This window comes from Poecile atricapillus, chromosome 15, assembly GCF_030490865.1.
Source record: "Poecile atricapillus isolate bPoeAtr1 chromosome 15, bPoeAtr1.hap1, whole genome shotgun sequence".
Classification (NCBI taxonomy): domain Eukaryota; kingdom Metazoa; phylum Chordata; class Aves; order Passeriformes; family Paridae; genus Poecile; species Poecile atricapillus.
Window position 1 is genome coordinate 3,923,764 of NC_081263.1, and position 16,279 is coordinate 3,940,042.

The window sequence follows — 16,279 nt, forward strand, 5'->3', positions numbered from 1 at the left end:
GCAGATTGTCCAAATAGCATCAAAAAGAGGTAGCTGTGAATGTTGCTATTTTAAATCAATGTTCAAGGAACTTGTAATGATATCACTGCAAGAAAACACAGCCCTGTCACGAGCTTCCAGAAAGGAGTTTCCAGGACTGAGAAATTCAAACTGGGAGGTGAAGGGTGGACAGCAGGAGAGTCCATCAGCATGAAGAACTGGCCAGGGAGGGAAGTGATTGCTTTCTGTGGTTTGCAACAGTGATGTAGATCTTGTAAATTCTGAGGGAGTAAAAGGGTAGTTTGTATTCTGAGGACCTGAATAGGAGAATACTAGAAAAGCTTCAGTCATCAAGATGTGTACAGCTGCAGGGATCACTGGCACAAAAATCTTTCAGAGTAAGCAAAGGGAGCAGTATCTAGGTCTGCATGAGGAGGGATTTGAATTTCTGATCAGCTCAATCACACAGGACACACTTTTCAAAGATGAGTAACTAAAACTGTGCTAAAAACCTGCAGCTTGGTGGGGAATATGAGCAGCCTTTGCAGCACTGCTGGATGGCAGCAAGTTGTGCACAGAGCCTGACACAACCCAGACATGTCAGCCCAACCTGGGAATGTGCTGCACCACGGGCTCTGCTCATGCAAGGAAGGAATTGCCTTCTCCCAGAGACCTCTGCCCATTGCTCATCTCCCCCATGGTAGCTACTTCCAGAGCACAGTGGCCATTTGCTGAGGCAGCTGCTTGCCCACCCAAACAGGTGCCTCCTTGAGAAAACTGACTGAGTTTTTGTATCCAGATGAGCTGCTGTCCTCAGGATTTGCATTACAAAGTGGTTAACCCAGAGATGAGGTCTGCTCTAAGAGAAGTCTCAGTTCCCGGAGCATGAGCAGCTTTGATGTTCCCTCTTCTCAATGGGATAGTAGGGGAGCCTCAGCTTTCACTGCTCATGGTTTAGTTGACATTAACTGGTTTGTTGTTTTAGATACTGAAGGCAAAGCCTGCATTGGTGATGATGCCACGAAGGCAACGCAGAGTGAGGCTCCAGCAGCCGTGTGCCAGGCACTCACCTCAGAGGAGGAGCAGCAGGAGACCACAACAGCAGCCACAACCAATGTGACCTCCTTTGCTGAGGAGCTGCACTTGGATGAGCTGAAAGAAGATGCAGGTATTGGATATAAAATGTTTTCAAAAAACTATGAAGTGTTATAAAAATATTTCTGCCAAGGAGTCGAGTATCTCAGTGCATCAAAGGGTCAAAGCACCTTGTTCAGCTCAGCCCCACACTAGGTTAGCAATTGGTACTTAATAGCAGTGATTTTTGAGACTTCTACCAAGCTGAGGAACTACACAAAGCTTGGCACGATGGGATTAGTTGAATTATGAGATGATCCAGTCTTGGCATGGTGCCCCTTGGGTATCAGCAGTGGCTGCTGTGAAGATGAAATAAGCTTCTCTTAAAAAGATTTCTTAAACTTCTGTGCCAAGCCTGAATGTATTTGTCATGGCTAAGGAGAACAATGTCAATACACAGCCCACACTGTCCAGATCATCACTCTGTGCCCAGCATGCTGCAAACACCAGTGAAGCTCAATACCAGGAGCAGAGATCAGCTAAACCAAGCTCCTTTCATGCAGCTCTGCTCCGGTGAGCTCATCCATGAAAGCACCTCCTAGGGACTGGAGCAGCCAGGCACAACCCAGGACCTGGAGGTTCCATTCACTTCCTGACAACCCAGAAATGCAAAGCTGCAGAGATAATGATTTATCCTGGTTTGTGAGGACTGTCATGTACTAATTATGGATCTTCCTGGCCTCTGGTCAATCTTTACCCTTTCTCCATCTTCCCTGGCTGCCTTTTGTTCTCTGTCCCACCTCTTCAGGCTCTGCTTTCTCAGGGGTCCCAGCCCCTGGCTGCTTTCCCCAAGCCCACCCCTGCCTGCTTCACCCTCAGAATGGAAATAATTCCCTCATCAGATGAGGCAAAACCCTTTCATCTCCATGTTCTTACAACAACCAGATTGAATCTTGGCCAGATTACAGGTTTCTTTTATTCTTTCTCTACTCTGGAGCATTTAATTCTGTATCACTAATGAAATTTCTTTCTGAACTTTAAATTCTTACCATTGGGACATCCTATCATGGAAAGGTAGCGCTAATAAGATATCATGTGTTTAACCTTATGTCTCTGCATAAACTCATAGTGTGATTTAAAGTTTACTTTACAATGTGTTCAAAATCATGTATTGAAGCTTTCAAAATCATCCCAGTTTCTTAGGTCTCTTTCCCTAATCCTCGTTCCTTTTATTACCTCCCTGAAAGAATCTTTCCTGTCTTCTGTATTTCTTTTCCTTCATTTTTTGAGGTGTTATTTTCCCAGATTCCACAAAAAATAACAATGGGATTACATTCTCCTGTCTCCCTAGTCCAATTTGTAGGAAGTCTTTCTACCTCTCCTATTGGTGGCCTCTGGCTTTCAAAAAATTATTGCTGATCTCATCTTTATGTGCTTATTTATCTCTGTCTGTACATTCTAGTATTCCTGTCTCTAGTGAGTGCACCTGAAGGAATTAATTGGGTGGGAAAGCTCTTCCAAACTGTCAGAGTGTGCTGCTAAGTTTATAATAATGTTGAGTTTTTTATAACGTTTGCCCTTGGGCTCAATCTAGGCCTAATGCAGTGGGTGCCTTTCCAGAAATTTATATTAATAATTGACCAGCTAGAAACAAAATGAATGGATTTGCTTTATGCCCAATGTGTTCTATGTCATCCTGAGGATGTGGGATAAAGGCCAAGGAGGAGAAAACACAATTTGCAGTCTTCATGTTCATGTTAATACACAGAAGAACAGCCAGGGCACAAAGAGGGCAGTTTTTCCCACCCAACCTTGCCAGTGGGCTTGGGGACAGTCCCAAGGGGAGGATTTCTACCTGGTAATGAGATGGCATTTTGACAAGTGGCACTCCATGAATAATTCTCTGCTCCAGCAGGAGCCTAGTGCTGAGCACTTGGAATACTTTCAGCAGGATAATATTCACTCTGCAGTATGAAATCTGTTAATGGGTTTATGTGCTCAAGAGTCAGATCTGCCTGACACCACTCCCAGAGCAGGGTGGAGCTCAGGACCAAAAAAGTCTGGCTGGGGCTGGGAGTATTTGGGATCCACCTTCTCTGTACAGAGCTCCCACTGTGGCTGCTCCTCTGCAGCTGTGCCAAGCAGCCCTGCCTGTCCCAGCGACACCCCCTGATTCCAGGGGAGCCACTGCCAGAGAAAGCATTGCTCCTCTCAGGGGAATGCACTCAAATCTGACTAATTTTCCTCTCCAGCTCCTGACATCTACTGGGGCTCTTGATCTTTCTATAATGTAACCCATTAGTGACTCTATTTTTCCCTTCTTCTATTACATACTGTCTCCTGTGCAGTGGGTACAAACATCCAAATGATGTTACACTGGAACAAGACATTTCCCTAGAAGTACTTTTTAAAAATTGATTTCCTTCTATAATTCACGTAACTATCCCATACAGCACCTTTCCTGTCATGACAAATTTCACAAGAACTCACGTTAATGATGCATATTTATTCTTTCCTGTCTCTTTTGAATGATAAATACTCATTCCTCCCCTTCTAAGCACACTCATTAATCTGTTTGTCAACAAATTAAATGCCATTATCTTGCCAATGCTATTGTTTCCAACTGCCTGAGTGCCTTGGTGCCTCCCCACGCAGCACTCTGAGCAGGAGGCTGCTGAATGTTCATTAACACAGAGAGTTTGAATTCCCAACGAGGCACAAAACTGAGTCAAGAAAAGATTTGTGATGCAGTGAGTGCCACTGCAGCGAGATTTTAGGAGGTGCCCTAGAATGGTTTGGAGGGACAGGTGCTCTGTCTGGTTAGACAATCCAGAGTGCCAAAAGAAGTGGGATTTGCCCAGGAGTTGGGACCTCTCTCATGACCCCAGCTCTGGATCCTCAGCACAGGAAGACATGGACCTGTTGGAGGTCCTGAGGACACCGAAAGGATCAGAGGGATGGGACACCTCTCCTGAGAGGGCAGGCTGAGAGAGCTGGGGTCATCCAGCCTGAAGAAAAGAAGGAGATCTTGTTCCAGCCTTCCAGTACTGAAAGGGAGCTTATAAAAAAGATGGGGACAAACTTTTTGATAGAACCTGTTGTGGTAGAACACAGGGCAATGTTTTTAAACTGAAAGAAGGAAGATTCAGGCTAAATACATTTTTCTTTTACAATGAGGGTGGTAAAACCCTGGAGCACACTGCCCAGAGAGGTAGTGGATGCTTCATCCCTGGAAACATTCTAGGTCAGGTTGGATGGGACTCTGAGCAAGCTGACCTCGTTGGAGATATCCCTGCTTATTTCAGGGGATTGGACTAAATATCTTTTAAGGTCCCTTCCAACACAAACTATTCTATGATTCTGTGCTTAGGAGAGTTTTAGATACTGATCTCCCCATGTGGGTGAGTGCTTCCCCCCCTCTGGGGTAGGAAAAATAACCCTCATGGCTACTGCTGAGCCCAGAGTGGCTGGAAATGCAATTTGGAGGGAGCCTGGCTGTGGCTGTGATCAGAGTGAGCCTCAAGCCTCTCTGTGGGTCCCCACACCTGCCAAGGCAGAGATCAGGACATGTAACAGAGTGAAAGCCCAGCAGTGAGGCTCTGTGTGAGTCTGGGCACTGCCAGGGCAGCTGTATCTGAGCAGAATTCAAGAATGCTAATTTTGGACTTCATCACTGAAATTCCACCTGTGTCCTGCTTCAGCTGCATGCCTTTCTGGATCTATTCCCCTGTGCCCTCATCACAGCCTGGTCAATTTGATGAACTGCTCAGTGATTCAGCCTGCACTAACTTTCACAGCTAAGTGCTTTTGCCATCCTTGCAGAGACAATCCTGAAATGAGCAGTGATTCACCACCTCAGACTAGGGCTTTGGAGACTGATTTCTTTTCTTAAGTACTTCACCCATTCCCTGTTCTACTCTAATCTGCTCAGATCCAATAGCAAATCTTTTTTGTGGCAGGTTCTTTTGGCCATCAGCTTTAACCTCAGGAAATGCTCAACAGCTCTGGAGTCAGGTACAGTAAAAGAAGACTCAGGAAGCAAGTTGTGATCATGTATTAAATAAGATAAAAATCATACTGGGAAAAGAAACACACACATCAACTTTTGGAAAGTCAGTTTTTAGGTAATATTCTGGGTTTGCTACTCTTTGCCCTTTGGCTGTTCCTAGACAGAAGAGTACTCACCCAGGAGCTGTGTCACCACAGCTGTGTGCTCTAAGAAAACTCATTGCAGTTCTCAAAAGTTTGCTTTGCCTTGCTATCTTCATTATTTAGAAAAAGGGAAAAAAGGCTTTAGGGAAGTAAAGGAAGCTCATCAGTTTTCTCAGGAACATCAAAACTAACATTTCCTCAATATCCTCATACATTTTATTCTTCACCTGCCCTGGCTGGTTGGCTGTTTCACACAGTTTTTTCACTGTGAAAAAGAAATGTTTCTAGCTGTGTGCCATGTGTTCAGTTTTTCTGAATGTTCCTGGCATTTTCCCCTGGCCTATCATTATTAAATTCATGTTCCATTAATTTTACTCATCTTCCCACTAGCCAAGAAACCTTCAGCACCCACGGAAGAATTGGAAGATGCCAGCCTGCCAGCATCTGAAGACACTCCACAAGCCTTACTTGTACCTGAATCCACCGATTCTCCCCAGAAGCAGACAGAAAGAAACCCAGCACAGCTTCCCAGCCCTCCATTGCTCCCAGCTCCACCACCTAAGGCAATCTCCAAAATCACCAAGAGCATAACAGGTCAGTCATCACTGCTCAGTAAAGATTTCCCCATCCTTGATGTGCTGTCTTCCTCCACAGCACTATCAAATCCTTTTCTCATGTCTGCTTTTAAGCCCCAAGCTGCTGAGAACCAGGCCAGTGATACTGAGTGAGCAGTAACCACGTCTGGTTGCCTGAAAACAATGCACTGATCTTTGTACTTCACATATTTATCTGAACCTCTCAGGGGATTATTTGTTGTGACTCTGTAGCACTAAACACACATAAAACAAATCAAACCAATTGCGAACATCTGCTGAATCCCATGCTCATATCGATATGCCATAAAATACAAGGAAGATTTAAATGTTTTCATTACCTGGACTCCCACTGGAGAGCAGGACAGCAGCCAAACACTAGTTCAAGTCAAAGGTTCTGCAGAGGTTTCTGTCTGAAGGCTTTGCTCTCTAGGGCAGGTCTAAACTAGAGCTATGAAATCTGCTCTCGTTAACAGAACACATAAGAGTGATACACCTGGCAATCCTCTGCGCCAAACTTCGCTGAACACTTCCAAAAGCAATTCCCCTGGGCCTGATTTTCTAATGTATTGCCAATGTTGTTACATTTCTCAACATTCTGGCACTGCAGAAAGGGTGCTAAAATGAGAATGATTTCAGTTGGTTCCAATTTCAGGGCCCCTACATATGGTAAAAGCAGTTAAAAGGGCCTTATTGCAAATGAGAATCAAGTCCTGACATCTAAATGTCAGACCTGTTGGATATTTAGACTTTTAAATGACAGCCATTATGTGAGCCCCGATTTGCATCCACACTCATCATCTGGCACAATGAGCAGGGTTTTCAAAGTCACCAGGAAACAACACATCAGAGGGGCTCTGTGCCCTGACCTCTGGGGCTTATAGAAAATATTGAGGTTTTCAGTCTCTGTGAAGAAACTTACAAGTATTTGTTTCCCATGGAAACAATTCATACTTTGCCTATGCTTAAGAGCTGTAATAACTCAGGTGGGAGCTGGATTCAAAATGGCATTTCAGTGCTCCTCAGAAGCTGCTGTTCAGGTATTTCTCTGTCCTGTGCTGTGGGTGAGGCTCGAGCCTCCCCTTCCACCCTGCAACAGGAGCAGGCACCCCAGGCCCCCCGTGCCTTTTCTCAGCTGAGGAGAAGGCCATGCTTGGCACCAGGTGTATTTGGAAACCTGACCCACGCAGGGCATAGAGATTACACCTCCACCAAGCACTTCAGAGCATTTAGAGTTCAGACATTCTGCTGCTTAACACAAGTATTTCCTGTAGCATCTGAGATATTTTGAGTTTTGGTATTTAATTCTCACTTACATCTTCCACAAAGAACAACTTTTAATTTTCTCAATGACTCCAGTAACTCTAGACCTTTTCCAGTAGTGATTATACATGTTTATTTTTGTGGGGATGTGGGGGCAGTGCTAAGTTAAAATTAAACAAATACCGTCAGTGAGTGAGAGGAAATACAAAAGTGTAGGGAAAGAGAAAGGGCAATTATGAAAGAAAAGGAAGATGAAGAGGTTGAAAAGCTCTTTTGTGTTTAGGTTTCCCCCCCCTTAACAATGCTAGGGATGCTGTCAGCAGAGGAGTGAGGAGTAAGTCAAGCACCAATTAATCAGAGAGAGGAGGAACAGGGCAAGGTGCCAAGACATCACTTTGCAGGATTATTCACTGAACATCTGTCATTAGGACAAATAAGGTGTGATCTCAGGAAATTCTCAATATTGTCTGAAGCTGCAATGAGGACAAAATTGGCCCTTGACCTGTTCCAGGAACAAGCTGGTGTAAAGACAAAACAAAGTCTTTTCTTTTCCTGCTTTAGGATTGAGCTGAACCCTGGGTCTTGCCCTGAGGAAACATGGACACGCTCTCTCTGTGCAGAGGATGAAGTGGCTCAGGAGGTGGCTTTGTCCATCCCCTCAGGCCATGATTCAGTGGGCAGCACTTGATGATAAATGTGCTCTGTCCATCTGCACAGTAGCAGAGAATCAAACCTCCCTTGAGTACCAAATCCCATCTTTGCTCAGCAGAGCCTGGCTGTCTCCTGGCTGGAGCAGCCACCCTGATCAGTGCAGGAGGAGTGGGAAGGAGTCTCAGACATTGCACATCAGGCACTTTGACTCTTGGAGCAATGCCCCTGAGCTTTCAGACTTTCCAGATTTTAAACAGCTCTGGGCTGGTCTGAACCCTGTCTCCTGTCTGCATAGAGATGAGCAAAGCCATTGCTAAGGGTTCTGGGTTGGAGGGACACAAACATGCACAAACACCCCTCAGAGATGAAAAAAGTAATGTTAGACCTTCCTTAGAACTAGAGAGATTTTATTGTGGATGCAGCTCTCCTCACTGAAGGATGCTCTCCTCCTCATCCCACAAACACAAAAAGAGACCAGGCTTAGTGTTGCCACACTCAGATTTTCAGTGTCTGGCTTTGGTTATGGTTTCAGGAGCTCTTCTTAAGCAATCTTAAGAAAATAAGTGTTTCTGGTAACCCTTATGCAGTATGCTGTCTCTGACAGGAGATATTTAATAGCTGAAATGAATATTTTTTGTCCCTCTCCAGTTTTCTAGCAAGTTACCCTGCTAACTGGAACCAAGTCCTTGTTACAGGACTACTTCTGGATAATCCTGGCCTGAGCAGAAGTTTTTCTCTGTGACGAATTGAAGGATTTCTCTCAAAAGCAAGAGCAAAAAAGGAAAAATTACCTGTGAAAACATGCTTGTACCAAAGCTGCACAAGCTGTGCCATTTTAAATTCCTGTGTGAAGCACTAGGTGGCAACAAGGGACAAGAAATACTCTGGGATGAGGCGCTCTCATTGCCTTTATCCACCCTGCCAGAGCTGCTGGTGTAAACAACTCCATATGCCAGAGGTTTGGGACACGGATATAGGGAGAGGGAAAGGGGAAGGGGACTGCAGAACAGCAAAACCAATCAGCATCTTTTTTAGAGGCTTAGTTGTCCTAAGGGATATTGTGTGAAGCCACCAAATTTACAACCAAGGAAACGTCCACTGTGCTTCAGACTCAAATGCTAGGAAATGTATAAATCAGTCTAAATGAATAACTCCAATTCCAGACAAAAGGTTTACATTGCATAGAAAATAGCTGACTCTGGGGCTAAAAAGAGATTTGATTGCCCCACCCTTCTTTTTTCTTGTTAGTGCTCAATACCCCATCTCTCTTTTCGATGTCATTTGGCAAGTTTTGTTATGCAAACATTATCCTCATATTACAATGATTTTGGCATTTTCTCCACGGGCATATGAAAGACAGAGGTCTGGGCTGTGCAGCAATCACAGAGGAGCAGCTAATAGACATTGGTACATTTTGTCCAGACTCAGAACCACAGGGCATAAATTTTAATACAGTCTGCCAGAGTCCAGCAGAGAAAATGCTAGATTGGAAAGCCACCACAGCCCAAGCCTTTGGTGGTTAGGAGCAACAGTGTGGGCAAGCAAAAATGCAGTGGTGGGCTGGGAAAAAGGAGAATCTGATCCTGTGAGAAAGAGGGGAAGTGGGAGAGGCATCTGTTTTGCTAGATTAAAGATCTGGAGTGGTGCAGCAAGAGCCTTTTGAACTCAGTTACTCAGCCAGTTACCTCACAGGAAGAGCAAAACATCACCATTTATCCTCTGTTCAATACAACAAATTAATTTCAGTGCAGACACTGTGAAAAAAAACAAACAAAAAACATTGCACAACCTCTTCCCCTCTTGTGTTTCGACAGCAGGAAGTGAAATGGATGATCCAGCCATGAAATCTCCTCCTTCCACCATCCTGAAGAACTATGTCATTGTCGGTTCCTCCCAAATCTCAGGACAAGCTGCCCTCTTCCACCCCTCTGGCCAGAAAAGCTCAGAGCCCCATGGCAGAGGCCAGGTAACAACGCCCACCGGTTCCCCTCACCTGGCTGCCGTTCATCTGCCTTTACCTCCCAGCAGAGTCATTGAAGAACTCCACAGGGCTCTGGCCACCAAACACCGGCAGGACAGGTACCTACAGCCTCCAGGCTACAGGGCTGCATGAGGACACTCATCCCACCACATCATTCTTCTTGGAAAATGTTCCTATCCTGTTGTTAGCATTCTAATTGCTGCTACAGCTTGGCTTTGCCTCCTCGTGATGTCACTGCTTGGAACAAACATCCCTGGTTAAAGTGCTTAATTTGGCAGCTACTTCACTGTATGTTCTTCCTTTAGAAGGGGGCTAATGTGGCACAGGAGTAGGTTTTCAAACCGGTAGAATCAATATAGTCCTTGATGTACTTCAGAAGAAAATCTCCCCACAAGATACCAAGTTAGAGTAGCAAAGGCACATCCTGCTCCAAATACTCTACACATGAGAAATTCTGCAGTTTCTGTGTCTCTTGGCTGATACAGGAGCACATACAAGATCCATTTTTAACAGAAATGTTTTTGTGGGAGTACATTGGGTGCTTTATCTGGGTTTCATTATAAGCCCTGCTGTGTATCAGAGGGGGACAGAGATAACCTTTGCCATCCCAGAGCTTTGGAGCGAAGTTGGTATCATTCCTCAGCTCCCTAACAACTACTGCCCCAGGGAACAGATTCACATGATGTCATTTCCAGGCCCTGTTAAACCTTTCTCATGATCATACAATATCATATGAATGGCCATATTTCATGCCATGCATGTTTTACATTAGAAGTACATGTTGTTGTGGGGTTTTCAATCACCACAGCACATCTTGTGATCATATATCAAAGAAAAACATTATTCACCACTCCTCCATGTCTCATTTTAATGGCAGAGACAGGAAAGTAGATCCCCATTAGCCATTCTCCACTTGAAAATGCCATCCCGTGTTGGTCCATGCTGAACTCCCTGCCCTGCCCTTTACGAGCTACAGGACATTTTTCTCATTCTCATGTAAATTTCTACTGCAGCAATAAAACAGTCTGTGTAAAATCTGGGCTGTGCATCTTTCACCCACAGCTTCCATGGAAGAGAAAGCAAAGGCTCTCCAAAAAAAAGAGTGGATGTCCGTCCCTCGAGAACGTCGAGTATGGAGCGCAACAAAGAGAAGGAGAACTCGCTGAGTTACAGCAGTGACTCAGAAAACAAGAGGAACTCAGTTAAAGAGTCAGACGAGAACAAAGAAAACATGATCATGAACTCAGAGCTCAAGGAAGAGTCTGTTTTTTATCAGGATGAGGAAGTTTTGAACGACTCTGTTATTTCTGGTAAGGAAAGTCACTGTATTACAAAGACACACTCTCACTACCAAAGGGGATGCTCTAAAAGCAGCAGAAAATATTGAGAAGGATAAATTCCTCTACTGTCACACCAACTTTTTGAAGGAATCCCTCTGAAAAGCTGAAGTTAAGTTGGAGTCACAGTGATTCAGTGATCATCAGTGAGTGTGATTGCCCTCCAGGCAGTGCACACTGAGATGTATCACTGTGCTTCACCCTCTCAGTTCCAGATGCAGCCTTGGACTGCTCTGTATGATCAGGAGCACTCCCAGACATCCCCCTGTGAGCAGCCAGAGCTTTCTGTACACCCAGTGCCAGTGCTAGAGGTGTTCCAGAATTTCAGGGCTATTCCATGCAGTGATGGTACACAGAAAAGTGACAGAGACCAATCAGTCTAGGAAGGACAGACATGTAGAGAAAATGTCTTAAAAGAATAAAGTTTCTCTCCATTTGGTCCTTTTTACCCCTTCTTGAGACATATGGGGAATGCATTTTATAATCCTCTGCAATTATTTAAGTGAGCTTTGGCAAAATAATCAGCTCTCATTAGAAAATTTGTCATTCAAGGTTTTTAATGTTTTCCATGTTAGCAAGACAGATTCAATCTGAAATGAATCCTTCACTCTCTTCATGAATGCATTAAAAGAAGGCAGGCAGAGAACAATTTATCAAAAAATAATTGTTATAGCAGATGAAAGATGAATTTTAAAAAGTGTCTTTGAAAGCATGAGCCAGCAGACAGGACATGAGTTCTGCTGCTGTGTCTTAAGACACCAAGTAACAGAACAGACTCCTGAGGTGAGGCAAAAGAAAAGAGTGTCTTCCCTAATTAGTGTGCATTTAAGGATAGCTCAAAACACAAAAAACACCTTTTAAGTTGTATTTTTTCCTGGCTATGTGTGTAAAACTGGCCTCTTTTGATAAAAATTTTAAGAGCTAGAGGCAGCCAGGCAAAAAATATATTATCCCCTACAAGCAAAACCAAATCTGAATATTTATCTATTGAAGGTGAATCTCTCTATATTTAACAAATAACTATTCATTATGATGATGATAGGAGGGCACTGGTTATTGTACAAGTTTCAATGATATCTCGAAGCAGCTCTGGGCTTTCCACAATAAGTGCTTGACTTCTGGCAAATTCCTGCAGTTGAAGGACAGTGGTGGTGTACTGGGGACGGCTGAGGCCAATTGAGAAAGAACAGACCTGTTTTAAAGATGATTTTGGCATTATTATGCCAAGCACAAGAGTGCTGCTTGGCACAGAGGATACTGAGCTCTGGGACTGATGTCCAGTTAGAGCAGAAATTCCCAAGGCATTTCTGGTGTGGAGGCACTGCTGGTGCCAGCATTCCCTCAAGTGCACCCTGCACCTTGCAGAGGTGCAGCAGCAGCAGGGACAGCACCAGAACAATTCCCTAAACATCTCCAGATTCCTTCTAGTTTGAAGAAATCTGGGCTGGTTTCCAAGTGAGAGAGTAAAACTATCCATTAATCCTGAGCTGTTTTACAGTCCCTGAGCTGCCTCAGAGTGTCACCTGCTCTGCCACTGCCACCACAACAGGGCACAGTGCCACAGCCCCGTGGCTACAGCGAGGTACAGACAGGTCACGTAACTCTGGAAAAAGGGAGGAATGATGTCTTGGTTTTCCATTCCTAATCAATAAATCATTATTTGAAACTGCTGAAAAGGCAAGGCAAGACGAGCTTACAAAACAACATTACTAGAACATAGCCCAAAATTGGTAACTGGTGCAATCAAGGCCTGTCCAGCATCAGGCAGTGTCAGGATTTGCTTTTTGATTGATAGAACAGTGAATATGATAAAAAGAACAGTAAACATACAGGAAATTAAATGCTATGATTCCACTGAATTAAAACAGGAAGTTTTTGCAGGAACCTGCAGCCCGAACATGAAAAGGGTGTAAATTTCCCAAGCATTTCTTGTTGACCTAGCTGAGGTGTGTTAAATCACAAATCAATCCAGCCAAGATCCTGCCTGAGATAGATGGTCAGGGGGCAGAATTGGCACAGAATGTGCCTGACTGACCAAGAAAATTAACCCTTAGAAAAAGAATACTTAAATAAGGATTTTTTGCAGGTTCAGTTTCTACTGAGGCAGTAATCAGGAAGGAATTTGCCTCAGGGGGCTGAAGATGGATGTGGGGAAGACAGCTTGGGGCTTTTTCTCTTTGTTCTCTAGTTTTGTTTTATTCCTATGCACCTATTCTCTTTTAATATTTAGATTTTGCATGTATACTTGCATTTTAACCTGTTCTGGTAAATTATGTTTCATTACAAACAGTCCACCTTTGATTGACAGAGAGAGCTGACACTGTTAATCAGGATTTTGACCCCACTTCCTTTAAAGTCAATGACAAAAATCCTATAGCTTACATCACTTTCCATGCCCCCAAGGTGCCCTGCCCTGGGACAGGGCAGTGCTGCAGTTCCCGTGGACACACAGAGCTCCTTGTCCACGTGCAATCTCTCCACAGAAACCTCCTGACATGGCCAAATTCCTCTTACGACCTCTGTAAAACACTCAGGTGAAACTGGGAGCATGTGCAGGGATACCCAGGAGTTTTCTAGCCCCCTTCAGGTTGTTTCCAGCAGGAATTCTGTTGGTTCCTCTGCACCCACTCCCAGCGTGAGAAACCCTGTCAGAGTCCCAAGTCTGTGGCTTTGTGAGCCAAATGCTTCTGGTGGAGTCGGATATTCAGTTAGCAGAAGGCTCTGTGTGGCAGCAGCCAAATCATTTAACTTCCCTACCCATCTGTTAAATGTATATCTGCTACTTCAGACAGGGCTGTGTGGTTTAATTTAATTAATGCTTGCAACAGACTGTGAGAGCATTTCAAGGAAGGTGCTAAATAAGGGCACAGCTTTTAGGCTCCAGAAAGGGGTTCTGAGCTGATTATAGTTCCTGAAAAGTTTTACTTCAGACAAATGCAACTACTGAGAGATTTTCCACTGCGCACACAGGGAGACCAAAATTACTCTGCCCCACTCTTTCCAACAGGTAAATGTGGGAAGGAAGTTGTACAGACTCCTCCCTCTGCATAAAGAAATTTGAGATCAGTAGGGATAATAAAAATGGAGGTCCACAGATCCCTAGCAAATAAAACCCCAGTATTTGGCAATGAGAATCTATTTAGGATTTAGAATCTTTAGCATCCTTTAAAAAACAGACTTTAATCCTATCTCAAATGCCAAACAAAAAATACTGACTAAATGTTGTTTTCTTTAAAAATGAGGTGACCTTCTCCAGAAAAGGTGAATTTAAAAACCCCAAACCCTTTAAAGCAAAAAGGAACCGAAATAAATTAACCTCCTATTACACACTCAGCTCCCAAGATGAAACAAAGATTTAACTGCAGTTCCTGCATGCACTGAGGAACGTGTTCCCTTTACATTTGCAGTGGTTTTGTGTCTGAGCCCTGCTCAGCTCTAGCGCTGCTTTCTGACATTAATGTGTACAACTGCTCCTTGCACAGCACCATGCAGATCACTGTCACTCCTGCTCTCCAGAAGTTCCTGTTTCATCCCCAGGAGCTGTCTTTCTAATAACTTTCCTTTCTATGCATATCCCAGGTACTTTGCCAAGAAAATGCAAGAAAGAACTGCTGGCAGTAAAACTACGGAACAGACCAAGTAAGCAGGAGCTGGAAGACAGGAATATTTTCCCAAGGAGAACAGATGAGGAAAGACAGGAAATCCGGCAGCAAATTGAAATGAAACTCTCAAAGTAAGTGTTGTGAAGGAGAACAGGGAGGAGGAGCCTCCCTTTACAATGGAGCATCCTCTGAGCCCTGCCACCCACCCCCAGGTCCATTGCCTGCAGGGAACCATCCACAGACCAATACAGCACATTTTCAACTGTCAATCAGCCACAGGAGAAAACGTCTTAACTCCCTTTTCAGTCAGGATTGCCTTGATTTCAAGGGAAAACAAGACAGAAGTCAATTTGGGAGACGAAATCCTGCCAAATCTACCTGCAGCTCTGCTGCTGCAATCAAGATTTGGAGGTCCTCCAGAAAACCCAATGCTTTAGCAAAAATAGTAGTGTAATTATTTATCAACTTGATTTGGTTTTATCAGCTCTAGCTGAATGTGAGGATAAAGGCAATTGTTAGAGCTGCATATTTACTTGCCCAAGGGAAAGCTGCTGCACAGGTGGCTGCACTGGTGCCTTAAGGCAGAAGCAGCATTGCCCTCACCTGGGGAAGGTGCCTGTGTAAGTCCAGCTGCAGACACAGCAGGGATGCTCTGGTTTTGATCAGTAACCAGGGCAACAGGGAAGAGCTGTGAGAGAAGCAGCATCGGTGTGGTGTACAGCCTTAAGCAAAGATTGAAGGTAACTGGGAGGCTCAGACTGCACCATTTGGGTTTTGTGTGTGCTTTTCTAAGAGCTGCATTTGGATATCTGCAAACATGAATATTTTAGAGGAGACAAAGTGGATTGTTAAATAATCTGTGCTGTGCTGTCCGCACGGGGACAGCGAGCGCTGCTCACCGCCAAAATGCTTGGAATCAAATTGGGAAACATGAATAGAAGTTCATTTTCAAGGCTTATTAAATATTAAATATCTCAAGCCTCTCCTGTAAGAAACATTTATTGATATTTAGACTAAGCCATTCATGTGCATGCTTTTGATTAAACTTTACCTCCAGGGACAGGGAATGAGAACAAATGTGTGGATCAGAGCGCAAGTCCTAATGGACCAGAGTTTATGGAGGGGAACATCTCTGCCTTCACCACTCCTGCCCTCAGCTAAGGAACGAGCTGCTGAGGGAACACAGAGGTGGTTTGGGGTGCCCTTCGTGATGCCCCTGCAGCAGCAGAGATGGAGTTATGGTCCCTCCACCGTCTCAGTGACTGCACAGCAGCACTTTGCACCCAAAGGGGAGCAGTGCTTTGTGCCAGGGGCTGCACAACTCAGTGCAGGCAGCAGACCCTGCCTCAGAAAACACACAACATCCACATGGGCAGAAAAGATCCCCCTACGATGTACATTGAGTTCCAAGAGCTACAGACAGAGCAGATCATAGGTGTGTCCCATTAATACCCATCACCTCAGGAAGCAAAGATGGACCTCGATCATCCTGACCCTGCAAGCCTTGTGCATGCCTTTCAGGGAAATACTTCACATTGCACCCCAATATCATTAATTCCATTATTTTGGCCATTCAATAACTCAAGAGATCTCTTCATATATCAAGAGCCTAATCTGATTGCTTTAAAAGACACAAAAAATGGTTTC

At 44.4% G+C, this 16,279-nt stretch overlaps 1 protein-coding gene across 2 annotated transcripts in view; it reads left to right on the forward strand.

Moving 5' to 3' along the window:
* The window catches only part of PHACTR3 (phosphatase and actin regulator 3), a 99,283-nt gene that overhangs the window by 56,234 nt on the left and 26,770 nt on the right, over window positions 1-16,279 (forward strand). Inside the window, exons 4-8 of one of the 2 annotated variants that reach the window (XM_058850818.1) lie at window positions 965-1,147; window positions 5,596-5,799; window positions 9,527-9,791; window positions 10,756-11,003; window positions 14,610-14,763. In XM_058850818.1, the coding sequence (XP_058706801.1) occupies window positions 965-1,147; window positions 5,596-5,799; window positions 9,527-9,791; window positions 10,756-11,003; window positions 14,610-14,763 (1,054 nt within the window). The remainder of the gene's footprint in view (window positions 1-964; window positions 1,148-5,595; window positions 5,800-9,526; window positions 9,792-10,755; window positions 11,004-14,609; window positions 14,764-16,279) is intronic. The other variant, XM_058850819.1, reaches the window with a different exon arrangement.